The 27250-nt window shown below is 40.7% G+C and overlaps 1 protein-coding gene across 1 annotated transcript in view; it reads left to right on the forward strand.

The window, feature by feature from the left end:
- Positions 1-27250, forward strand: part of LOC135707571 (protein phosphatase 1 regulatory subunit 16A-like) — a 354713-nt gene that overhangs the window by 159033 nt on the left and 168430 nt on the right. Inside the window, exon 4 of the mRNA XM_065229442.1 lies at positions 13127-13796. Within this exon, the coding sequence (XP_065085514.1) occupies positions 13717-13796 (80 nt within the window). The 5' untranslated portion in view covers positions 13127-13716. The remainder of the gene's footprint in view (positions 1-13126; positions 13797-27250) is intronic.

A 27250-nucleotide genomic window follows, 5' to 3' on the forward strand; every position in this document is an offset into this window, starting at 1 on the left:
CTCGAGGTACATAGGTGTACGGACTATAAGATCGACTCTATTTATAATTATATAAAATAAAGAATTGTAATACTAAAAATTTGACCTCTTTTCTACAGACAATCTTTCTACAACTATCACTCAATATAAATAAGAATAGTATTTAATTAACTTATTATTTTCGTTTGATTTACGTGTACCTATGCTCTCAAAAATTGAACTAAAATCATCCTACATTAGCATGTTAAGCATCCAAATTGTTGTGGTTTTAACAGATGATGAACTGTATGACAATCATCTCAAAATCATCTGATAATAGTTATAGGGCTTGGGTGAAGCAATAATCATTCGATCAAAGGATGATGTTTTGGTTCAGTGTATGTTTTGGAGAGATTATTTTATCACTGCTTTATTTTTCGTAAAACATTAGTGTAGACATATTGTTCGTATAATATGCCTTTATACAACAGTTCATAAAGTATATAGGGAATTGCAGGGTACAAAAAAATACGGTATTAGGGGTTAAAGTGGACCCATGATTTTTTTTTAAATTACTAAACATGACGAACGGTGAGATTTTTTGGGCGAACTAATAAATTGCTCGCAGAAATGACAAATCAATTTTAGGAATTCTGAGGTGTTTTGGGCTAAAATCAGCTACAATTTGAATTTTATTGAATCTTATTTTAACGAGTAGTTCCAAGGGGTATTCAACTCTGCACACCTTAATTCATACCGAGTGATTTAGTTGTGCCGAAAGCTGTGCCAAGCGTTGTGACGGACGTGCCTATCAAGGACAATCAAAGTATGCCTATCGAGGTGTCAATATTCCATGAGTTTGGCAACCCCGAAAGTTTTGACTTTTATGATTGTGTTTACAATCTCAATTTCTCTGATGGATCATGGCAAGCATTCACCTTCATTCTCATTTAGAACGTTAGCGGATCGGGAGGTGGAAGAGGAACTGGAAATCATCAAACCAATACGGTGATCATGCAAATTCAACCCGTCCACAATATTCTGATATTGACGCCTTGCAGGTGTACAGAAACAAAGGATAAATCCGATCGATGATGAATGAAATCCCTCCCCGACTTAAGTAAACACATAACTCGAACGGCGCTAGGAGCAACACCATCGAACCAGCTTTAAATCATCTGATCGACTCAGAAGTGCGTGTCCTCAAAGATTTAATCCAAGCCTATCGTATCACCTACCAAACTACGATCTGATTAAGTTGTGGTACCTTCCCACCACCGATGAAAACTATCAAACATCTCCTTCTGAAGTTGTCCACCGCAGACTTCAGCCGAAGCGCTTTATCCGGCGCCTGTAGATCTGTATAGAACTAGAGAAGTTTCCGCCCAATCCACTCAGCTCCTCACAGATGACAAACGTGGGCGATTCACAATTCAAGCGCTTATAGCATTCTATGGTCATCCCTGCGGTTATCCCATCGAAGTCCATACCAAATTACTGGGAAGAACTACCGAGGAAACAGGCAGTAGAAAATGTGCAAATTTCCGTCCCGAAGATACTCGGCAAGACCGGGATTCAAATCTGATAAGCTTGTTTTCTTCTTTATTGATCATTCTGCATAACAAAATTGTTAAAGTACCTCAACTCTCGCAGAAGGTCCTGCCGTGATTCTTCGTTGTACGCTTCGAGATAGAATACCCACGAAGCGTGTATTCTGAAATAAGGCATCCAGTGCAGCGTTGAAAAAGTTCGCGATATTGCACGGAGTTCATCATTGTTAAAAATCGTGATTCGTAGTGACTTTTGGTGAACTTTCTAATACTTTTTTTGTTTATTAATTTATTTGATAAGGCTCAATCGAATTAACTTTACAGAGCCGAGGATTCTTGTTCACTATACAATACATCTTAAAAACTATAGTCAAAAGGTATTCTTCCGCTATCCAAAAAGCCTCCTCCATCAGAACTGGAGCCGCCTCCAGTGGTTTCATTGTATGGCAGTTTCGCCAACGGGGGTCAGAGCGCTTCCATTGCAGCAATGGACGCAAAACGTGGTCAGCACTCACACATTCATCACGAAACGGTTGCTTTCCAAAGTCGACGACACATCGACTGAAAGAACTGCTGTCGAAGAACAATGAGGAGGACCACACAATGGTTGCTGCCGAGTAAACAGACGATCGCGGGACACACATTGAGAGTGGTCTGCTTCTGTCGACAGTCGAGTGAACACTGTCTTTCTTTCTAATACTGAATGTGAGTATTCATCAAGCCATAGGGTACGGCCAGGGTAGACGCAAAGTCTTCCCCTACTCGATGGTGATGTCAATTTGCCAGGGCGAGCCATGACTTTCGAGAAATCATCGAGAGAATTAATTAATTTATCTTTATTAGGGAGGCTTTCAGCCTGGGGCTGGTTCGCCTCCAAGGATCATCGAGAGAAGTCAATGTTTACAAAAGTTGTTATGCCCTAATTCCAGTTCTATCTAGATTATTATTCCTTGCGTGAGTCGCATCGCGTCGCGTCGCGTGTCGCGTCTACCCTGGCCGCGGCCATAGATGCTCGATGCTCATCATTCCAAAATGAAATCCGATCTTCGTAGGATGCATGGTACTCTTCTTTTCGTACGAATAACATAACGAATCATATTGTAGGTGTTCCGCCATCTCTGTCGTATAGTTGGGATCCATTTGCTTGATGTTGATGAAAGTGGTGGTGTGGCCTTCCGAATTTATCATCAAAGGCAACCGTCAGAAATGTTTCACAATGATTTCATCATCAATCGAAAACGAATCGTCTCTAGAGGAAACCCGTTTCAGTCGTCTTGACTGCCGTATCGACACGACGCTCTGGACTAGAGATGGGCGATCCGCTCCCGAGCTGTTCTATAGACCCGATTCTCTAAAGTGAGCTGATGACCCGCGGTTCATTTTTTTAGGAACCGCAGCTCATCAGCTCACTGATATCACAGGTCTAAACAATTCAATCCATCACTCATGGTGGAATTTTTCAAAAAAAAGGCACGCGTAAACCAAGACGCGTGCGCAATACAACATGTGCCTACTGATAGACAGCACCAACGGTAAAAGAAAACTTCCAAGCGACTGTTTGGAAGAGAGAGACATATGTACATGTGCTACACGATGTTAATTTTCTACTGGTATTATCCAATTTAGTTATGTACCCGGCTCTTGCTGATGTTATTCCTTCAGCATATATGCTCTCATCTTTCCTCCCATCATTCTCTGGGGGAGCGGAAGATCCGCACAAAAGCAAATAACCGAAAATCGAAATGCAGCTCTCCAGCTTAACAGCTCAGCTCCGGATCCGAATCATCGACTCCAATGATTCACTGGGAGTTGTTTAGGATGACGGCTCCGGATCCGGTTCTGAGCTGATGATCTGGAGCTGAAGCCGATAATAATGAGAGACATTTTGCTTGAGAATCAATATCAGAAATAAAATCTGTATGTATGTTTACGCAATGCTTGATCATTTGTTGCGTTAGTGACGTTTTTCATTGAAATGTAGAGTAGACTGCCAGCGAAAATGGTAATTTTTAATTTCGCTAAAAAATGTTTATTGCCTCGAAAAATGACCCTATGCAAAATTTGGGCTCAATCGATTATTGATATTTTTACAATTGATTTTAGGTATTTCTGATGAAAAGTTGTGGTTTTTCATATATTTTTGAATTTTTGGACCACCCTAATGAAGAATAATTGGTCACCCAAGTGAATTATTTCGTATTAGAATGGTGGTTTAATTCGATATATAAGCAGGTTGGAGACAATTGTGAACAGTTTTAGAAGCCGACTCATCAATCTTCTATATTCCATATAGAACTCATGAAAAAAAAAAGTCCCAGAAAGTCGATTTTTGAAAAAAAAAAATCGAGATAACACCAAATCTCGATGTTTCATGCATTTTTAAGACATTTGGCATCAAAAGAAAAATTTCGATTTCCGAAATTTCATGGGGGCTTGGGAGATTTTCAAGAGTGAAAAAAGTCAAACTTTGACGCGTTTGCGCCACCCCTAAATCATGTCCGATTGAGCTCAAATTTTGCATAGGGTCATTTTTCGAGGCAATAAACATTTTGTATATGGTTTGTTTGCGAAATTTGATGGTCAAATTTTTCCCATACATTCATTGGCAGTCTATGTAGAGCCATGTTGTAAAGTACGTATTTATTGGTTTAGACTACTTTTACGATTTTATGCAGTGCTTAAACTTAAACAGTGCTTAAGTAATTTTCCGGTTTTGAATTTGTGTCATAATTTCTAAAATTTCAATGTGAGCTGAAGAGCTGTTCAAAAGAATCGACTCCCTTTAGTGAGTCGGATAGGTTTGATCCACTCAGCCAGATGAGCTGTTTTGCCCACCTCTACTCAGGACCGGTCATGATGTAGATGAACTCGACTGAAGTGAGGCCCGAATAGAAGCTGTTCTAGATGAAAACACGATCCGATGGGATTTTTGCTGTGATTCGGAAGAGACGGACTTAGTTTTGCTTGGTTTGAAGAGATTCATGATTCAGACAATACTTACAGAATTTTTTGAAAGATCCTCAACACCGGTGGGTACCCGTTTGTTGTTTTTAAATTCTTGATTGAATCCTTGTATCACTCCAGTTTTATGTATGACACTCTCTCACTAGCTTCATTTGGGAGTAAACAAAGGATTGAACCTTAGCAACGATCGGCAAAACATCAACACTCAACAGTGATGCCGTTTTATATTATATTGCCTGTGTCCTATTTGTCAAAGCGTGCCTTAATGTGCCGAACAGTTTATCATGTTGTGTTTCGGCACAGTGTGCAGAGTTGATTGCCCCTTGAGTAGTTCACATATTCCCTGAATTTTGTGTCTTTAATTTAGTGACCTTCAATTCCCAATACTCCCAATACATTACTTTCTATATTAGAGAACTTGGAGGTAGAACACATAGGGCAACTCACGTTTTACGAAAAATAAAGCTGAGAAAAAAACATGTCCTTCCAAAAATTGGTGAAAATTTAATGAAATGAACCAAAACACATATTGCTAAGGCTCTGCGAGTTTGGCACCACACGCAATCGATTCCTTGGACTTCTTCCCATCGGAAAAGTCAATGCTCATGGCCGAAATTTCTGCGTCCTTTTGATATATGATTTTTTTGATAATTTTGACCCATTTTTGCCCATTGTGCAAAGCATCGAAAACAGACCCGATGGAGATTGAGCCCACATTTTACATAGGGTCTTTTTCGAGGCAATAAACATTTTGTGTATGCTGGGTTTGAAAAATTCGATGGGGTCCCTGTTTTCCCCACACATTTCATTGGCACCCTAATGCAGGTAGTTAATTTTCAAGCATCCTTTCTGCATAGCAATGCCGGGCCATCAAAGAGAGGGCGGATGGAAAAGCAATTTTATAACAAAAATTGCATCCGTTGCGAATCACTGGGATTATTACTTTTGCTCTTGTCGGACCCTCGTTTGCAATGCGAAAATAAAATCCAATATTTTTTCTTCATCTGCGCAAGGCTTGCATCACGCCGAGCGAGGAAGAGTGAAGTAGGTACCTACACGTTGGAGTGTCGTAATTATCTCTTTCATGGAATTTCCTCTGCAGTTCAGTGTCGGTCAGTGATACTGATAACAGACATGCAATGAAAGGTACCACGTGTGTAGAGAGTAGCTCTCGCGTCATAGAAAACCATCAAAGCAGGCGATGCAAGCGATGATAGGAACTCGGTGCGATGTGTCAAGTGCCACTGCATCGTCCGCCGCCCGGTTGCTGCGATTGCACGGTGGGTTTTTTTTTGTTATTTTGCATGCAACTTGATTTACATGAAAGTCAACGTCTGCCCAAATGGAAACACTTGATTTCCTCGCAAGGATCGCACATGGATCGTGTGGAACAGTTCCCATATTTCATTCAAGGACCTGGATGAAAGGAAATCCTTTAATTTCGTCCCACTTTCGTCTACCGGGCCTCGGGATGCCATACGGCGGATACTCACGGAGTTTATTTAGGTTGAAAGGTGAAGAAACTCGGCAAGAACCACCGCGTTTATAAATAGCCAACTTGGAGCACAAAGTAGGTTAATGCGGTTGCATGTGAATAGTCTCTCGACGGACTGGAAAGGGAAAGCTAATCCAAGCCGCCGTCGTCGTCGTCGAGAGGTGGGCGGGCGGCATTCCATTCAGTTCGATGGACTTGTTCTTACGCTCGAAAGCTTCGAAACACAGGAATGGGGGGCCGGGCGATTAGTGGAGTCCCGGAAGTTGGAGTTTCCGATTTCTTGCAAAGTCCTATTCTAAGAATAGAAACTGCCGTAAAGCACGCAACTTTCCTGCTTCTATCTATGGAACTCGTTCGGGGCATCAGTAACGAACGGGTTTGGTAAGTTTTCAATTTAGAATCCGGGGCAGCAGCAGAACTTTTCACCACCTACCTACCAGGAACCTAAGTTCTGCGGAAGTAGATCGATGAATATTTCATCGCCTGGATTCTCCCGCGTCGCGTCTCAAAGCGGGATGGGTGTCTGCTTTTTTGGATGATGGGAAAATGTCAACCGAGCGTAGCCCGGTTATGTAACTACTTGTGTAAATTCCAATCCCTCTGTCATTCGGAAAAAAGTTAGTCTTTTTCCGCCACTGCCTCCGGCTCCGGGCAAGTTGATGAATTCCATGAGCTCGTATGGAAATTCGCTGGAAAAAGTAACTTATGGAAATTTACGACAGTCGGCCTTGTTGTAGATTGAATTTGTTCAGAACGTGTCGTGGGAAACATTCAGCTGTAATAGAGCGCAGCTGTGTTCTTCGAGGTAGTAAATTGGTGGAAAAATATACTGGATTCGAGATTGATGAGCTAAGAGTTTGAGCACGTGTGGTTTTTACTTTGATACGGTAGAGTGCACGTTTGCCACTGCCACTCACTTTGCTTTGTCCGAAGATTTCAGGTTAAATGTCACGGATACTTAGTGATCACACTTCAAATGTTTGTACAATTTGGCTTTTTGTTTGCATTTCACATTGGGTTGTAACAGCTAGCGTGGATTTTGCGGAAAACTTAAAACAAATTTGATTGCATTTTCCAACTATCAGTTGGAACTTATTATTAAATTGCTTAAACCAACTGTTGGAAATTTGATGCTAAGCATGTTTCTGATCGACATTGCGGAATAGGAATATTCCCTGCGCTAAAAAATTAAAATTATTAAAATTCACTCCGCATAGTGCGGATCTATTTGCTTTTTGCTGAAGTAAGTGTTACTGCTAGCTAAAGCTACAACAATTTTCAACAGCACTTTTCAGTGCTCGATATAACCTGCAAATGTTCTACCTTGTTCGACTCTTATTCCTCTTCGATCCTTGTTTGGACCCTACACGAGGTAATCCTGCTTGAACATCGACTCAGAAAATGCCTCTTCGATCCTTCGGATTCTTATAGTAATTTGCTTGTAAGTCTATTTGGAGAAATTTTGTTCTGGCGCGCCGCCATGGCACCTAAACGCAAAAGAAAAGGGCAATCTCTTGATCCCCCTTCTGATGAAATTTATCCGAGCAATCAATTTGATATGCTCACGGATGATGGGAATGATCCATCGTCCAGGAAAAAATCTATTAAACATTCCCGGCTTAATGCCAAGAAGGAAAAGGTCCCCCCTATTGTGATAACCACTTCCGAGCTTTTGAGCTTCGATAAATTCAAATGTTCACTTCAAATTGGCCGTCGGGGTGAATGCCGTGTATTGGCTGAAAACTTAGACGGATTCAAACGTCTTCTCAAGTATTTTACTGAGAAGCAACACAACATTTTCACTTACAGGTTGTCTTGAAAGGTCTGACCAATGGGTAATCCCTGGATTAGATCAAAGATGTATTGACAAAGTTACTTGCAATTGAATAAGTTCAAGTAATCAAACTGAAAATGAAATCCCGCCCTGCCGATTCGCGCAACGGGATTTCCAGTGATTTTGGTATAAAGGGTGTCCCACATCAAATTGCATCACGAAAAAAAAACCGCTGTAGAAAATTACCCTATGGATATTTTCTCTTGAAAATTTGGGTAGAATTAGCTTAGAGTGTATTGTTTACACTGTATTTTTATCGCTGTCAGTTTTTCGAAAGTTGGCAAACATGGCGTCACCCGAAAAGCAACGTCGCGAATTGATTTTGCGCAAGCACCTGGAAAATCCTGAACAGTTCACACTGAATGATGAGACTTACGTCAAGGCGGACTTCCGGCAGCTTCCGGGGCTACTGTTCTTCATCGTCCAGCACAAGTTTGATGTTCCGGAGGAAGTAAGGAAGCAGAAACTTTCAAAGTTTGCCAAGAAATACATGATTTGGTAAACGGAGTGCGCCATTCGTGACTACCGGGACTGTAAATGAAGAGATCTATCTCAAGGGGTGTCTACAGAAGCGTCTGCTTCCTCTGTTGAAGCAACACGAAGGCCCTACGATCTTCTGGCCGGATATAGCTTCGTGCCACTATTCAAATGTTGTCCTGGAGTGGTACGAAGCCAACGGGGTCACTTTCGTACCCAAGGACATGAAACCCCCAACGCACCGGAACTAAGGCCAAATCTGGTCAAATTTGAGGAAGACATGAAGAAAAAGTGGGTTTCCGTACATAATAAGCGGCAGCCAGATGTTGTACCGAACCTAATGAGTGGAGTTAAGCGTAAGGTGCGAGCGTACGATTATGGTATTGAAGTTGAATGAAATAACTATGCCAAAAGCTTACTAATAACGTATATATATTGTCTGAAAGTTTAAAAAGGATCGGTCAACTAGGTAATTTTCTACAGCGTTTTTTTCCGTGATGCAATTTGATGTGAGACAACCTTTAGTTCACTTGAAATCTAGTGAACTAAACAACCTTAAGGTCTTAGAAAAAGCTACCCTTAAATATGTTCCATGTCCGACTCAAGTGGAACCACTTCAGGAAGACAGGAGGAAATTTCCAAAACCTCCTCACCCAGTGCCGTAAGTGGGGGATGGGGTCACGCAGCCAAACATTGCTACATGCCAGCTAAATGCATGAATTGTGGTGATTCCTCTCACGCAAAGGACGTCTGTCCTGTGAAGAAAGATCCTAAGAAAATTTAAAAGGACAGGTACTGGACTCCCGGTTAATTTGGGGTATGGAATTTATCTAGTTCATACAATTTCTTATCTCCCTTGATGTTATAATCTCCAACGGAGCTGCATGGGTTCGTATCATACTTCTGGACATCATACAACCTTTAGTTGAGCCTATAGATCATCAAGACCCAATCCTCAGGATAACTTGGAGTCCCAAAAATATTTTGCCATTACAGCTACATATTCCGCAGGATGTAATGGGGCTCCAGAAAGCTTTTTGGATTCACAAATTAAGTCGAGTCATCGTACAATACCTCGTTGAATCAAAAGAACATCGAGATTTGAACTCCCGGTTAATTTGGGGTCTGAAACATATTTAGATAATGCAATTTCTTATCTCCCTTTATGTGATAAACTCCCACGGAGCTGCATGGGTTCGTATCATACATCCGAACATCATACAACCTTTTGTTGAGCCTATAGCTCATCAAGACCCAATCCTCAGGATAACTTGGAGACCCCAAAATATTGTGTCATTACAGCTACATATTCCACAAGATGTAATGGGGCTCCATAAAGCTTTTTGATTCACAAATTTAGTCGAGCCATGGTCCAATACCTCGTTGAATCAGAGGAACATCAAGATCTGAACTTCAGGGCAGTTTGGATAATGAAACATATTTTGATAATACAAATTCTTACTTCCCTTGATGTGATGAAGTTCCACGGAGCTGCATGGGTTCGTATCATTTCTCTGGACATCATACAACCTTTTGTTGAGCCTATAGATCATCAAGACCCAATCCTCAGGATAACTTCGAGACCCCCAAATATTTTGCCATTACAACTACATATTCCGCAGGATGTAATGGGGCTCCAGAATGCTTTTTGGATTCACAAATTTAGTCGAGCCATCGTACAATACCTCGTTGAATCAGAGGAACTTCGAGATTTGAACTCCCGGTAAATTTGGGGTATGGAACATTTTTAGTTAATACAATTTCTTATCTCCCTTTATGCGATAAACTCCCGTGGAGCTTCATTGGTTCGTATCATACATCTGGACATCATACAACATTTTGTTGAGCCTATAGATCATCAAGATCCAATCCTCAGGATATCTTGGAGACCCCAAAATATGTTGTCATTACAACTTCATATTCCGCAGGATGTTATGGGGCTCTAGAATGCTTTTTGGATTCACAAATTTAGTCGAGACATCGTTAAATACCTCGTTGAATCAGAGGAACATCAAGATCTGAACTTCAGGGCAGTTTGGATAATGGAACATATTTAGTTAAAACAACTGCTTATCTCCCTTAATGTGATGAAGATCCACGGAGCTTCATGGATTTGTATCATACATCTGGACATCGTACAACCTTTAGTTGAGCCTTTAGATCATCAAGACCCAATCCTCAGGATAACTTGGAGACCGCAAAATATTATGTCATTACAATTACATATTCCGCATGATGTAATGGGGCGCCAGAATGCTTTTTGGATTCACAAATTTAGTCGAGCCATCGTACAATACATCGTTGAATCAGAGGAACATCAAGATCTGAACTTCACGACAGTTTGGATAATGAAACATATTTAGTTAAAACAACTGCTTATCGCCCTTAATATGATGAAGTCCCATGGAGCTGCATGGATTCGCATAATGCATCTGGACATTATACAACATTTCGTTGAGCCTATAGATCATCAAGATCCAATCCTCATGATATTTTGGAGACCCCAAAATATGTTGTCATTATAGCTACATATTCCGCAAGATGTAATGGGGCTCCAGAATGCTTTTTGATTCACAAATTTAGTCGAGCCATCGTACAATACCTCGTTGAATCCGTAAAACGTTAAGATATGAACTCCAGGACAACTTGGAGAATCGAACATATTTTGGTAACACCGTTATATGACCCACATGATGTAATGGAGCTCTATGATGTGGGTTGGGTTCAAAAAAATCGATTGATACATCGTAAAAGTCACGTTTGAGCCTGTAGAACTTGATGATCTAAACTTCAGGATGATTTGTAGAACCAGAGATATTCTGACAACATAGCTATGTATTCTACAGAATGCTTTTGAGTTCAATGAAACTCTAGGGGATCAAAATTCCGATCGGGATATTGTGTTCTACTTAGGGCCATCGTATAATAGTTTGTTGAACCTGTAGAACTTTAAGACCGAATTTTCAAGATGTCCTGGATAACTTTCATTACCACGATTGTCTTGTTTATGTTTCCAGTATGGAGATATGTCTTTCTGATCATACTGACGCAACATATAGGCTCGTTATTAGAAGAAAACTTTGTACCTTTTTTGCAGGTTTATGATTGCCTAAGGTTTTGGAGATCCAGACCGTCAAAGTGTGCGTTTGTTTGAACAATATTCCTGATGAAACTATATGATTATCTTTAAACAGTGCTTTTTGACAGTCGTTTTTATGTAGGGGTCATTTCGGATCGAATCTGATTTAAAGAGCTCTCGATGTTTCGTGGCTTTTGCCAGTTTTTGGAGTTTTCCCAGCTTCGAGAATTCAAAAGTTTTCGGTCTATCGGATTTTCCCAGCATTCTCAAAAGAATTTGTTGTAATTTCGATTTTGTATTAAGCACTTGGTGTTCCAAAATATTATCAATTTCATGTGCATTTCGATTCCTGATCCTACAATTCCACTAACTTTAGATTTAAGACATGAATTATGTAAAACGCAAATGATAACTTGGCTCTGTAAAGTTTATTCGATTGAGCCTGTACAAATAAATTAATACAAAACACAATAAAGAGTTGTGTCCTAGACACGACCGCAGTATGACGTAGAACCACGCAAAATTGATGTTTGTCATGCATTTTTGACTATTATACTTATTATTATGAATGGGCGGGGCAGAACGTATCTTTTGTGCAGAATATGGAAAAAAGGATGGACTTTGGATGTTAATCTAATTGCATATATATAGAGGTACCAGATATGTTTTACAGTCAGTTGTTGGTAATTCATAAATGTCTCCTCTTAAGCAATTTGTTTTGAAAATTTTGGCTCTACGTACAAAAAAATGTTTTTCCTTATAAGGGGCTGTTCATAAACTACGTAGACAGACTTTAATGGGAGGGATGGCAATTATTTACAGCCCATACAAATTAAAAAAAATGTACGGACAATTGTCTATGCAGGGGGGGGGGGTCCCAAAAAATTGTCTAAGTAGTTAATGAACAACCCCTAATTGTGGTTTGCTTAAAATTTATTTCCCGGAAAAAAGTGATCGTCAAAGTCCATGTCTTTTTCAGGTTGTTGTTAAGGGGAAGGGGGTTTTGCTTGCTGCAGGACCTAGTGCCACGCCGTCCGAAGCGGAAATGAGCAGAGGCAGAAAAGCAGGGCTGTTTTATATCTTTTCAGGTTCAAGCAGAATGATGTGCAACCAAGGTTTATGATGACTGGGTTTGGGGAAAACGTTTAGTTCATGAAAACAGTGATAAAATTATCATTCGCGTATTTTTCAAAAGTTTTTTGATTAAAGATAGCAAAAGTATTTATTTCAGCAGATTGGTTAAGTAATATCCTATCGATTGGCGTATTTGGATTTTAATTTCATCTATAAATGACAAAGTTACAAGCGTTCAAAACCTAACACTATTTTACCATACATATTTTTTGATTTGTACCCCAGTATAGTCGACAAAGACGTAGTTCTACGTCAAAAAATCCTGATCCAACCCACTTAGTTACGCTTCTGATGGGCGCCAACCAGAAAATAGCACATCAATGCTAATTTCCCGATCGCCACTGCGCGTTTGTCCCAAATTGTCTGGAACTGAAATCGTTATCAATGTAGAAACAATGCCATCCATCTCCTTCAAACCCCATCAACGCAGATTTCATCAACCCCATTGATCGATTTCACGCCGATTAATAGCACAGTTTGTTTTGCTCGATTCTCAATTTGTTGCCTTGTTGTTTATATCCCCCCCCCCCCTGAAATGTCCAATGACGGAAACGACGACGAAGACGACGACGACGACACGATTGAATCAACCTCAATGATAATTTATTTCCCATTTCTTTCCTCTCTCTCAACAGATCCCCAAATTGGTTTGAACCACCGCCGCGCCGTGCACCACGCAGCTCAGCTATCAGCGATTCACAGTTTGGCGAGAAACTGAAAAACACTCACTCAGGAGATTGAGAGAACAAAGTGCGAGAGAGAGAGTGAGCCTACTACGATGCGTTCCACATTGGTGGCGAGGCATCGGCTAGGTCCTCCACCGTCATCATCATCATCATCGTCATCGCATCACCATTGCAAAAGTACCAAGTGCTAATGCAATTAGTAAATCTCCAAGTCAACTTGGACCAAACGAGCGTGACTTCCGAATAACCTGCGCTCGACTGCGGGCCTAAGTGGTTTCGGATATTGAACGACCTGCTCCTCTTCTGCAAACTAGAGCGAACCCACCGTCGTCATCATCATCAATCATCGGGCGTCCAAAGAGCGATCAAAGAGTGCGGCGAAAACGACGGAGGAGCAGTCTCGGCAAATCGCAGCAATCCCCAACACGTCAATTAACGCTGCTGAAGACGAAGATCATCATCATCATCATCATCAGCATCGGAAGAAACAACAACAGCGGAGGAGCATCGGCCGAAAGTTGAGCTTCGATATCGGCAAAATGGAGCACTCCGATTTAGTTAGCGAGATGGCTCAGGTCGAGCATCTTTCCACGCAGGACCGGCTGCATCTCGCGCGGATGTAAGTGAAAACTGTGGGTCTGGGCTCTGGGGGTGGGAAGGGGGTGTTGCTGCTGGTTTCTGATTTAGCAACTGAACTGGCATTCATTCCGTGGCATGACCGTTGCCCGGGCACGCTCGTCGTTGGTAATCGAACGGAACGGAACACCGTAATATCGGATGAGCTCGCCTCCAGTGTGCGGTGGTCGTCGGAGTCAGTTGGAAAGCGTTTCCAACGTCCGGAGAATGTGTGATAAATAGTGTCTTTATTTTTATTTTTATTTTTTTTTAGTGGAAAATTGACCGCTGGCGAATTGTGGTGTGCTCTTTTGCTCTTGCTGCCGTGCTCCCTTGACACGGTCAAGAGCGTTGCGTTGTAATTTTTGGTTCAGTGCAGTGGAGGAATCAAACAAAAAAAAAAAACCCAGAGTGGAAAGTTCGTGCAGTGCAGTAACCGAGATCGGCACGAGTCGAGGTGGCTCGCGATGAAAATTTCGTTTTATGTCAAGTGTTGCTCTGGTGGAAAATGCTAAAAGTGTCCTCCGGGTAAATTGGCTACGTGTTGGGTCTCCGGTGAAGAGGACCAGATAACGTTGGAATATGCAAAGTTTGTAGTTTTTTTTTTATCACGACGGTGGTGATCAGAAGAGGATGGAAGTAGCACCGGTTTGGTGTGTGAAGCAACGGCGAAGTGAACCGAAAATATAACCTTGTGATAAGTGGCTGCGGAGAGCTTTGGATTCACGTTGAAATCAATTGGAAAATAGTACAGTGTGGTCACGCATTTTAGCATGTTGGTGTGGAAGCTAATAATAGGTTTGAGTGCTGGAAACTTTCCGCTTTACCTGGAGGATACAACTGTTATCCATTACGAATGCATGTTTAACTACATTTCAACATAAGATGATAACTGAAACTGGCAAATATTGTATTCTTAACTGCGTGGAAATGTTTCCACATGCCACATGTTGTCCCGAGTCAACACTCCCTAACCTGATTTCAAAGCATCGCAAATTTATCGAAGTAACCTGGAATCATGGAATTTGTAGTGTTTAGCTCGATCGGTGGTTCCATGACTTTGCCACTTTTATGGATGTTTCGGATTTACCAGAGGACCGTTTTAAAAACTACAAGGGACAGCCCTATGGGGTTGTACACAATGGTGACGTAGGACTACGTGGTCTTATATGATAAATGTTACTTGTTAACTGCAGCAGAAGCTTGTGTTTTTTGTAGGAATAGGAATTTGAGCGGGGCTCTCTCTCTGTTTATTCTCTTTAGTATGACTATGACTGCCCTGAAAAGAATCTTTTGATATGAATTTAGGTTGGGACATGTTCAGAAATTTAACTCTTTTGGACAATCTTGGTGGCCCTGAAAAGGGTATCCCATATTCTTCGGTTCAATGATTGGGCACTCGCAGTAGTCTCGGCCCGGGTGCTGCTGAACAGGGGTTGAACTGGTGTCTGCGACAGGATGAAAGGCCGTAGAATATCAGTGTTCACCCAGCGAAAGCTCCTCCCCTTTTTAGTTTTTCTCGTTAAACTCCTTCTCTCAACAAGTTGGTCGATCTTAGCCTTCAGCAGAAAGACGCTTAACCCTTTTTTCGACGAATTTATGATTCTGTTCCACATCATGGCTCTTCTCTATGCCTGTTCAGATAAATTAGTTCTTTTATTTATTTTCTCTACTGCGCTAAATCAAACGAGTAGAAATGATAAGGGATGACGGTTACGCGCTCGAATAATTGAAAATTCATTAAATCTCGATGAACATTTCAAATGGTCCTATCTGCTTTGATCGATTCTCTTCATCGATTTTCTCTTTTCATAACCACTGCTATGCAAACAGATTTCGCGCTAATTCTACCACATAGTTTGATAAAGGAGGTTCTTATCTAGCGTCCAAAACGTCAAATACAACAGGGAAAGGTTTTGCAGCTGAGTTATTAACGAAAGAGAAAGTCGATGAAGAGAATCGATCAAAGCAGATAGGACCATTTGAAATGTTCATCGAGAAATATTTAATCGAGTAGCTGGAAAAATCTTTACGATTCATCGTTAATCGAATAATTTGATTTTAAGACATCCCTAGAAAAAAGTGTAGTTCATGTTTTTTGGTGTTAGAAGCAGATGGGTGAAAGTCAATTCCCTTCATCGATTTCCTCTTTTGATGACCATGGCTTCACTAACCTATTTCGCACTATTTTTGCTATGCTCTTTTATCATCCAGAGCAACAAACGTATCAATAAATGTGTTTGCCGTCGAGTTATTAACGAAACAGAAAGTCGATGAAGAGAATCGATCAAAATCACTTGCACCCTTGCTTTCAAGTTTAGTTACAAGATTACAACTCTGGAGAGCATTTTGTGTGGTCATTGGTTCTGAATAAGGCGATGAGGAAAATGTTAAACAATTGCATCCTCCTTATTCACACACGCCCGAAGATCAGATGCGAATACCACTTCGACTTGTTTCGTCTACTAACGACTCTCTGATGACAGTGTTGGGGAAGCAGCTTTACCACTTTTTCAATAGTTTATTGTTAAAACTCAACGATCAAAAGCATTGTTATCGATGCGTAGGACAATGTCTGATCGATTGGTGATAAAATTATTGAAATTGGTCCAGGGACAGCTGAGTTATTAACGTTCAAAATCTTTCATAATTTCGTTACATGTTCCATTTTTGGTTTTCACAAAGTGTACCCCCATCCCATATAGAAATCACAGACGTCCTACGTCAAAAAAATCACAGGGCGATAGGATCAGTTTCACGTTTTCCGATGTCCAGATCTTCAGGAGAACCTTTCCTGGGTCCATGCTTCGGTCGCAACTCTGAATTCATTATCAACAAAAAAAAAATCTGTGGAGCTTTACAATCACTTTCATAAATTGTTCCTTTTTTTACGGATGTTCCGTACATTAGGAATCTTGCCTTTTGTATATAGTGGCCGAATATACAAGTGTCCGCCAAACTAGTGTTAGAAACGGTGGAAAACGTAGTTGACCTATTTTTAACCAAACAACAGAAGGAAATCCGGCCTGATGGCCAGAAACAACTTCTGTTTACTGAATTCCGCAGAATCCCCAAAAGGAATTCCGGGGAATCCCCAAGAGAAATTCCGGAGAATTTCCTAGAGGGATTTTGGAGCATTCAAAAGAGGGATATCGGAGGATTCCCTAGAGGGATTCCGGAGAATTATCAAGAGCGATTTCTAAGAATTCTCAAGAGGAATTCCGGAGAATTCCCAAGAAGGATTCCAGAGAATTCCCAATACGGATTCTGAAGAATTCCAAAGAAGGTTCTGAAGAATTCCAAAGAGAAATTCTGGAGAGTTCCAAAGAGGATTTCCGGAGAAATCCAAATAGGAATTCCGTAGAATTCCAAAGAGGAATTCCGGAGAATTACAATTCCAGAGACTGCAGATTTCCGAAGAGTGATTCCGTAGAATTCCAAAGAGGAATTTCGGAGAATTCCAAACAGGATTTCCGGAGAAATCTAAATAGGCATTCTGTAGAATTACAAAGAGGAATTCCGGAGAATTACCCTACAAGAGAGATTCCCAAGAGTCCAAGGCGCAAAAAATCCCGGCAGGAATTGCGACGAGTCCCAAGAGAATCCCTGGAGAATCCCAACAGGGATTCTGGAGAATCCTGACAGGGATTCTGGAGAATCCTGACAGGGATTCTGGAGAATCCTGACAGGGATTCTGGACAATCCCAACAGGGATTGTGGAGAATCCCAACAGGGATTCTGGAGAATTCCCAATAGGGATTCTGAAGAATTCCAAGGAGGGATTCTGAAGAATTCCAAAGAGGGATTCTGGAGGTTTCCAAAAAGTGATTCTGGAGAATTACAAAGAGGAATTCCAGAGAAATCCAAAGAGGAATTCCGGTGAATATTACACGAAGGATTCTAGAGTATTCCAAAAAGTATGCCGGAGATGCCCAAAGAGTCGTCCATAAACACCATAGGATGTACAATAGAGATTCCGAAGAATCTTTGATAATCTCTTGACAAATTTTGGAGAATCTAAAAAAACCTGAAATTTTGGTCCCTTTTTAAATCACACTGCTACCGTGATTTATGCAAAGTCCCTAACCAGGCTTTCAACCAAAAACTGGTTTGTCTAGAAATGGTATTGAATCTTCGATCGGAGAATCCAGGGATCCAGAGTATCCTACAAGAGAGATTCCCAAGAGTCCAAGACACAAAAAATCCCGAGAGGAATTGCAACGAGTCCCAAAAGAGATTCTGGAGAATCCCAACAAGGATTCTGGAGAATCCCAACAGGGATTCTGGAGAATCCTAACAGGGATTTTGGAGAATCCCAACAGGGATTCTGGAGAATCCCAACAGGGATTCTGGAGAATCCCAACAGGGATTCTGGAGAATCCCAACAGGGATTCTGGAGAATCCCAACAGGGATTCTGGAGAATCCCAACAGGGATTCTGGAGAATCCCAACAGGGATTCTGGAGAATCCCAACAGGGATTCTGGAGAATCCCAACAGGGATTCTGGAGAATCCCAACAGGGATTCTGGAGAATCCCAACAGGGATTCTGGAGAATCCCAACAGGGATTCTGGAGAATCCCAACAGGGATTCTGGAGAAGCCCAACAGGGATTCTGGAGAATCCCAACAGGGATTCTGGAGAATCCCAACAGGGATTCTGGAGAATCCCAACAGGGATTCTGGAGAATCCCAACAGGGATTCTGGAGAATCCCAACAGGGATTCTGGAGAATCCCAACAGGGATTCTGGAGAATCCCAACAAGGATTCTGGAGAATCCCAACAGGGATTCTGGAGAATCCCAACAGGGATTCTGGAGAATCCCAACAGGGATTCTGGAGAATCCCAACAGGGATGATTCTGGAGAATCCCAACAGGGATGATTCTGGAGAATCCCAACAGGGATGATTCTGGAGAATCCCAACAGGGATGATTCTGGAGAATCCCAACAGGGATGATTCTGGAGAATCCCAACAGGGATGATTCTGGAGAATCCCAACAGGGATGATTCTGGAGAATCCCAACAGGGATGATTCTGGAGAATCCCAACAGGGATGATTCTGGAGAATCCCAACAGGGATGATTCTGGAGAATCCCAACAGGGATGATTCTGGAGAATCCCAACAGGGATGATTCTGGAGAATCCCAACAGGGATGATTCTGGAGAATCCCAACAGGGATGATTCTGGAGAATCCCAACAGGGATGATTCTGGAGAATCCCAACAGGGATGATTCTGGAGAATCCCAACAGGGATGATTCTGGAGAATCCCAACAGGGATGATTCTGGAGAATCCCAACAGGGATGATTCTGGAGAATCCCAACAGGGATGATTCTGGAGAATCCCAACAGGGATGATTCTGGAGAATCCCAACAGGGATGATTCTGGAGAATCCCAACAGGGATGATTCTGGAGAATCCCAACAGGGATGATTCTGGAGAATCCCAACAGGGATGATTCTGGAGAATCCCAACAGGGATTCTGGAGAATCCCAACAGGGATTCTGGAGAATCCCAACAGGGATGATTCTGGAGAATCCCAACAGGAATGATTCTGGAGAATCCCAACAGGGATGATTCTGGAGAATCCCAACAGGGATGATTCTGGAGAATCCCAACAGGGATGATTCTGGAGAATCCCAACAGGGATGATTCTGGAGAATCCCAACAGGGATGATTCTGGAGAATCCCAACAGGGATGATTCTGGAGAATCCCAACAGGGATGATTCTGGAGAATCCCAACAGGGATGATTCTGGAGAATCCCAACAGGGATGATTCTGGAGAATCCCAACAGGGATGATTCTGGAGAATCCCAACAGGGATGATTCTGGAGAATCCCAACAGGGATGATTCTGGAGAATCCCAACAGGGATGATTCTGGAGAATCCCAACAGGGATGATTCTGGAGAATCCCAACAGGGATGATTCTGGAGAATCCCAACAGGGATGATTCTGGAGAATCCCAACAGGGATGATTCTGGAGAATCCCAACAGGGATGATTCTGGAGAATCCCAACAGGGATGATTATGGAGAATCCCAACAGGGATGATTCTGGAGAATCCCAACAGGGATGATTCTGGAGAATCCCAACAGGGATGATTCTGGAGAATCCCAACAGGGATGATTCTGCAGAATCCCAACAGGGATGATTCTGGAGAATCCCAACAGGGATGATTCTGGAGAATCCCAACAGGGATGATTCTGGAGAATCCCAACAGGGATGATTCTGGAGAATCCCAACAGGGATGAGTCTGGAGAATCCCAACAGGGATGATTCTAGGTAATCCTAACAGGGATGATTCTAGATAATCCTTACAGGGATTCTGGAGAATCCAAACAGGGATGTTTCTGGAGAATCCTAACAGGGATGATTCTGGAGAATCCTAACAGGGATGATTCTGGAGAATCCCAACAGGGAATGATTCTGGAGAATCCCAACAGGGATGATTCTGGAGAATCCTAACAGGGATGATTCTGGAGAATCCTGACAGGGATAGCACAAAATTCCAAGACGGATACCAGAGAATAATCAAGACGGATACCAGAGAATAATCAAGACGTATTTCGAGGAATACGAAGATGGATTCCGATGAGTTCTAAGTTCATTAGAAAATACCGAAAGGTATTCCAGATAATTACAAGAAAGCCTAAAATTACTAGAAAACTCTTTTAACGTGCTCTAACTCTGTAGTCTGAACAAGGCATAATCCCTTTAATAAAACGAAACATATGAAAGGGAGCAAGCAGTTCCAGGCTAAATAGCGAAAAAATTAAAAACAATTAGGTTGGTCGCATAATTGACCACTTTGTCAAGCAGTTTTGGTGTGACTACCAGCGATTTCACAAAACTGGACCAACTAATTTCTATTTTTTAATGAAACGCACAAATGTTGGCTACTTTTCTAGAGGTTCTAGATGAAAAAATCTCAAAATAATGTTTCATTTCAAAGTTCAAGTGGTAGTAAACGTCATTTTATCTGCTCAAATGAAGTGGTTAATTACTGAACAAAGTGTGTACTGGAATTCCGCCATTTTGGCTCATAAACATGTTTTTCAAAATATTATATTCGATATTTTTTAATAAATCATAGCACGAAAACAGCTCATCTAATCGAAATGACGTCTGAGATAGATTTTTTCAGAAAAAATACACACTGAAAAAATTTTCAATTTTTACCAAGTATAGCACAGCCGAGTGCTCGGCAATCTGTTTTACTGAGGTCTCAGCAAAATTGACGTTCTGTTGCTGAGTTTCGAAAAATGTAATAGCAGAAATTTATGCGTTTCTTTTTGTTTATTCATACCTATAGGCTTCCTTTAGGCGAATTATAACATCGGAAATTTAAGCAACGACAACTAAGCGTTTCACCCTGTTAGTTCATTCCCGAAGGCGAACACGCTGTGTCAGTTTTCTGAGGTTGACGTTTTCTTATCTCTCGCAAAATGTAACGGTTTAGTGAAACAATAAAAAATGTACAAACACATGATTAGATTTTTCATGAACAGGGTGAACATGCAATCGAGACGCCTCTGAAAACGCGTTTCCTTCTGAGACCATCGAAACGACAACTTTAATAATAATCTTGAAGTGTTAAAATTGTTCTAAAAATGCCAAAATATAAGTTTAATCCCATGAATGGCTTTGAAGTTCCTAAAGGATTTTGAAACGCCAGAATATTTCAGAAAGCATGATTCCGTTAAGAGATTAAATTAGTAAATGAAAATTTCAATTCATACATCCATTTGGTTGAAAATTTCTTTTAATTTTCTTTTCCCATAAATTGAGAAACGGTGCTTTAGGGGATGGATGTTTTCTTATCAATCAAAATTATCAAGCTCAATTGAACAGCGGCAAAGATGTCTCTCAAGTTTCGTGAAATTCCTTCAGCAAAAACTCCCTCAAGGGACATCATCATCATCATCATTTTTTCCACCCTTATTTGATTAGGATGACATTGTCCTCATTGAACCAACCAAACGGTGCGTTCTTGTACGGTTCGACGGTCGAAGAAAAAAAGCGAATCACAACAAAATCATAACCTCAATCAAAAGGAAAGCTTTTCAAGCGAACTCCCCTTTGGCTGCGCCCGTTTTCTTCTACCCCTTTTTTGTTAATCAATTTTGTTCGGTCAAAAAAAACCGGCGATAATAAAGTTATAAAACTTTTATCACACAAAGCGGACAATCGGATAAAAAATGATCTGATTTTGAAAACTAAATAGTACGTACCGGGCTCCAACCCAAAGCCAATCATTATTTTCTTTGGGCGCTTTGCCGGAAAGAAGGCAGAAGAGAGAAATAGAGAATATAGAAATTATTTAGGTCGAAATCATAGCAATCCGCGTGCCGCCCCGCGATCCATAAATCAACATCACCAACCACACAAAGGCAGGCAGTCACAGACACGAGCGAAGCACAGACACGATTTTCGTTGTTATTATCATTTTTAATCGTCATCATCCAAGTGTGCCATTTTTTTTTGACGTCGCCGTCCCCCCCCCCCCGCTGTTGTGCGATTTTTAGCGTCGATGTTTATGGAGATTAGTTCAAGCGAAAATTCAATCATTTCAGCGTTTAGCGATGCTCAGTTTAATGGAAGACTTGCATTAATTAATTAGGAAATGCAGATGCCGCGTTGTTGGCTGCATTGGAGAAGATGCATGAAAATAGATTCCTATAAAATTTAATTTTAGTACGATCATATATTTCGTGTTTGCTCGGTTTGATGCATTCCCAAAAACCGACTCTCTCTCTCTCGCTTCGCCTATAACCTCTGTAGTAAAAATGGAATTTAGTTGCTTTTAGTGACAGGTTAAAAATAACCTCGAAATGCCGATGCAAAGAAATTATTTCGCCGCACAGAGCCCAACCGAGATTGGAGCTTCCTTATCATATCTCAAATATTTGCTACTCGGCGAGGATGTGGCTCAGCAGAAAGGGTAATCAAGAAATTAATCACGTTAGATATGGCATCCCGAGTAACGAAAAGTAGCGAAACATCTTAACAGAATGCTTTCCACTTCTATTTTTATTCGGGTTGCCGGTAAACCAAAGGCGGACAAATATTTGGACACTCTCTAGCAAAGCAACAACATCGCTACATGAAATAACAACAATAACAACAACAGTTAGTAGTTCTCTTCTTTCGTCCAAGTATGTAGTCCAAGTAGGCGAGACATCCGCTCACATCTTTGTTGACTGTATTTGCTGTTGTTGATGTTTTGGTTTGTTTACAAAGCTGTAACGTGATATATTGCTCCTCTTTAATCTGTTCTCTAGAGAATGGACCAGGCAGATGCTCTTTGAGAGATGGCAACTAATGCTAACGGCTCTCGGTTAATTGGTTGGACATAGTAATTACAGGTGAGGGGTGACTTTTGAATAGGTTTTTTTCCGTTGTGTTAAAAAATACAGCTAATACATACATTCTCGAATTTTCCGAATACAATAAAAATACTTGAAGAGAAAAAAATGTATCTGTTTCTACCAAGGAGTAGGTCACTCCGCACACCAATCTTGGGTCAACATTTTTCTCAGTGTGCCGATTGTGCCGGCAGTGCCGGTCATAGGGCAGGCTGTGATTTTTTTGTAAAATTCGAATATTATAATATACCGGTATTTCTTACAGCTTGAATGTTTTGGTTTGGTGAAAATGACGAATATCGTGCTGGATAAGGATTCCTTCCACCGACGAATAAAACACCTCTACGCCAACTGGAAGGAACCACCGTAGTACACTCCATTTGCGTAGTAGCTGAAAGACTTGCGTCCGGCATCGATAGCAATCGGCAGCCCTCGGAAGCCTACATTTCAAATTTAAATGTGAACCGAGAAGTGAATTGCTGGTCTGAGTTCCTATAGTATATTCAATTAGAGTATGTTTCTGAAATACACAGTGAAGGTTGTGGTTGTGAACAAGTTCAGTGACAGCTGTTTAGCAGTGCTCCCATTTTATTTAATGATCAATCCAATGCCTACGAGATTGTGCCGATGGATGTGCCCAAGCTGTACCGGATCTACTTTTTTCACACTGTACTGAGTGACTTACCCCTTGGTTTCTACCTGATAATCCAATGAGAAATAAAAATAAGATTTCACCAAATGCACTTTGAATTCTTCAAGAAGTGTACCTTAAATTATCAATGCAATTCTGGTTGAGTTTCTCAGGGTTTTTCAAAAACCTTTCCAGAATAATTCCTCATACTTATTTTTATTACAAAATCGTGAGATGTAACGACTTTTAAATCATACCATGCGTTCTTATAGAGTTAGTATTGTAACTTTTGAACTAAGTGTCGTAAAAATAAAACCGTTTTGTTGATTTCTTAAGAGTGAAATAATGGTAGTTAACTGATTGATAGGACAAAAATAGGCACCTAGACCGAAGTGGTTATTTACCCTTTATTATAATCATTTGAAACCAACTGTACAAGACAGAAATAAATAACCACAATTAGGTTCTTTAATTTTGATAAATTTGTGATTTTTTTTTAAATAAATTTCCTACAACTGTATCTTAGACGTCATTTCGATTTTAATGAACCATTTTCGTGCTATGATTTATTGAAAAATATCAATAATGTCATTTTGAAAAATTAGGCCGAATTCCATCACAAACTTGGTTTATTGCCCTTAGCGAACAATTATGCGAAGTTCGGCCGCGCTTTTGTCCTGGAACTGCTCAGTAATAAGTAATAAGCTGGGTAGATTTCAGGAAAAAACACTTTAGAACAAATGAGAACTTCAAGGTGGTACACAATAGTGTAGGAACAATACTAAAATGTTCCGAGGAATGGAAGGAAATACTGAGGATTTCGTAGAAGCTTCGGGAACAGACTGCGACTGTCAAATTTCGGGCCACGAATCTCAAATGGCTCCACCAGCTTTAGGGAAACTGCAGAAACTTTTAAGATATATCCGATGAACTTCAGCAAGCTCAAGAAAACTTCAGAGAATTCCAGAGGGATGGACTTGTTTAAAGATGTTTCAAAAACTTCAGGGAAGCTAGATCGAGAAATCTTCCGAGATGCTCAGAGATCTTAATGGAAGTCACAGTAACTTAAGAAATTTTTAGACTTTGGGTCAAGTTTTGCGATCTCTGAATGTTAGTTTCGGTAAATTGTATGGTCGTCAGCAAATAAAAAAAAAAAACAACTGAAAAGTTTCAAGAATTTCTGGAAAGTCTGAAGAATTTCTGGAAAATTTCGATCACTATAGACATATTTTTGGAATTTTACAGAAGTCCAGAGAATTTCAGGGAAGTTTAAAGATTTTAGAATAATTGCGTTCTTTAAGGGTATTGAGGTAAATGCATACTCGTAATGAACTATTTCAAATAAGTGCGATTAGTAAAAATTACCATCTTAGCGCCCCTCGATGGGACTTAGTATGGGAACGAGCTGCCAATTTGTTAGTTTAGTTTCGAACAGTGAAGTTGTTACATTGCTTTAAATCTTGAATCTTAAAAATCGAAATGAAAGTCTATGGGATCGAAAAACAAAATATCATTGTGCTCAGAAAACGAAACTCTTTCAGATCATGTATCATAAACGATATATTTTTCGAAATTAAAGAACACAATTCCATGAATTTCAGGGCTGTACCAAGAGCCCAAAGAGAACTTCATGGTAGTTTTGAGAAATTTAAGAACCAGCGCAGTTCAACTAAAAGCGCAGCTCAATTAACTAATTTTAACCCTTTGCCTGTGCCTTAGGGTCAATTTGACCCCAGGCGATTTTGAAAGGTTGTAACTTTTGACGTAGGATTACGTCTTTCAGCAACATATTGGAGGTGCAATTTCGAAAAACCAAAATCGACCGCATTACGAAAAGTGGTCAGGTTTTGACCACTTATAACTCTGTCAATAGCGGATGGATTTCAATTCTAAACAAGCCAATCGATTGGAAATTTTTCCACGAATCTGCAAAAAGTGCTTTCCCTAACACAGATTTCAAAATTGAATTCCATCCGGTCTCACTAAACGGTGCTTATTAAATCACCGTGTGTGGTGTTGTCCGGTCGGTCGTCATCATCAGCAGCAGCAGCAGTGCTATCGACATTGTTCTCCAGTACACGAAAGGCTGCCCGAAAGCAGCGAGCTGCAGCCCACATGAAGGAAGAAGCCGCACCGCTACTGATCGGATTCAGTAGCTCTTCGTTAGTCGCTGTGAGCCATCTATGCCAAACGCAACACCCTCGTTCCAAACAACATACAGCTGGCCAGCCTCATCTGTGTTGAACACCCTAATAGCTCAGCTTTACTCAACCATCACGGCGTAATCAATCAAATGTCAGTTCCCATAAGTTCAAATCTAACATACCATGTATTTTTTAGGCAACATTGGGGGTGCAATTTCAAAAACCAAAGTCGGTCGCGACATGAAAGTGGTCTGATTCGGATCCAGAGATGATGGATTTTAATTCTTATCACGCCAACCGATAGGTATTTTTTATGAATCTGTTAAAATTAAGACTTTGTCAACTTTCAAAAAGTCACTATTGAAAATTGTGCATATGCGAATATCTCACGATTGTAAAATTTTAACAAGAAATTCCTCCAATAAATTTTCGCTTTTTTATTATCTATTGAATTACCCAAAAATTCCGTGCGTTTTGTGTACGAAAATTCGTAATTTTGGCATAAAAAATGAGGCGTTTCCGTGATGGGAATAAGTGGTTTCCCTAACACAGTCGCCGAATGTTGGGCGGCTAAAGTTCTGCGAAGAAGTTCCATGAAGTTCTAAGAAAACTATTCTGGAGTTCTAGGAAGAACATGCCTATAGGTCAGGGTGGAATTTTCCTAAAGTTCTGAGAAGAACTTCCCTGAAGATATGGGAAGAATTTTTCTAGCAAAGAAACTTCCCTGAAGCTTGAAAGAACTTTTCTATAGTTTTAGACAGAACATCCCTAAAGTTCATGGAAAATCTTCCCTAAAGTTTTTGGATGAGCTTTACTAAAGTTCTGGGAAGAGCTTCCCTGAAGTTTTGATAACTTCCCCCAATGTTGGGAAGAACACCTTTGAAATTCTGGATAAAACTTCCAGAAGGACTTTTCTGAAGTTTTGGAAAAAACCTGCTTGATATTCTCGGAAGAACATCCCTAAAGTTCTGAGAAAAATTTCCCTGGATTTCTGGGAAAAACTTTTCCAAAATTCTAGGAAGAACAGAAGAAGATGAGTTCTGGGAAAAACTTGCCTCAAGGAAAGAACTTTTCTAGAGTTCTGGAGTTTAGAGAATAATTTTCCCGAAGTTTATTTCAGATCTTTTTTTTAAAGTCTTCAGGTTGATAAGGTTTTATTCTGAAGATCTTCAACTGTCCAGGAGTTCAAATAGCGCCTGTCAGATATTCACCCATGATACCAGTATGATCAGAAATTATTTCAAAAACCTACAGGTGATCAGGGAGACCTCAGGTTGAGCTGGTTTTATTATAAAGATCTTTTTGAGTTCGCAAGCTTC

The sequence above is a fragment of the Ochlerotatus camptorhynchus genome, unplaced genomic scaffold (assembly GCF_037179485.1).
Source record: "Ochlerotatus camptorhynchus isolate MF236.1 unplaced genomic scaffold, CSIRO-AGI_Acam_v1.1 ptg000314l, whole genome shotgun sequence".
In the NCBI taxonomy this organism is placed as follows: domain Eukaryota; kingdom Metazoa; phylum Arthropoda; class Insecta; order Diptera; family Culicidae; genus Ochlerotatus; species Ochlerotatus camptorhynchus.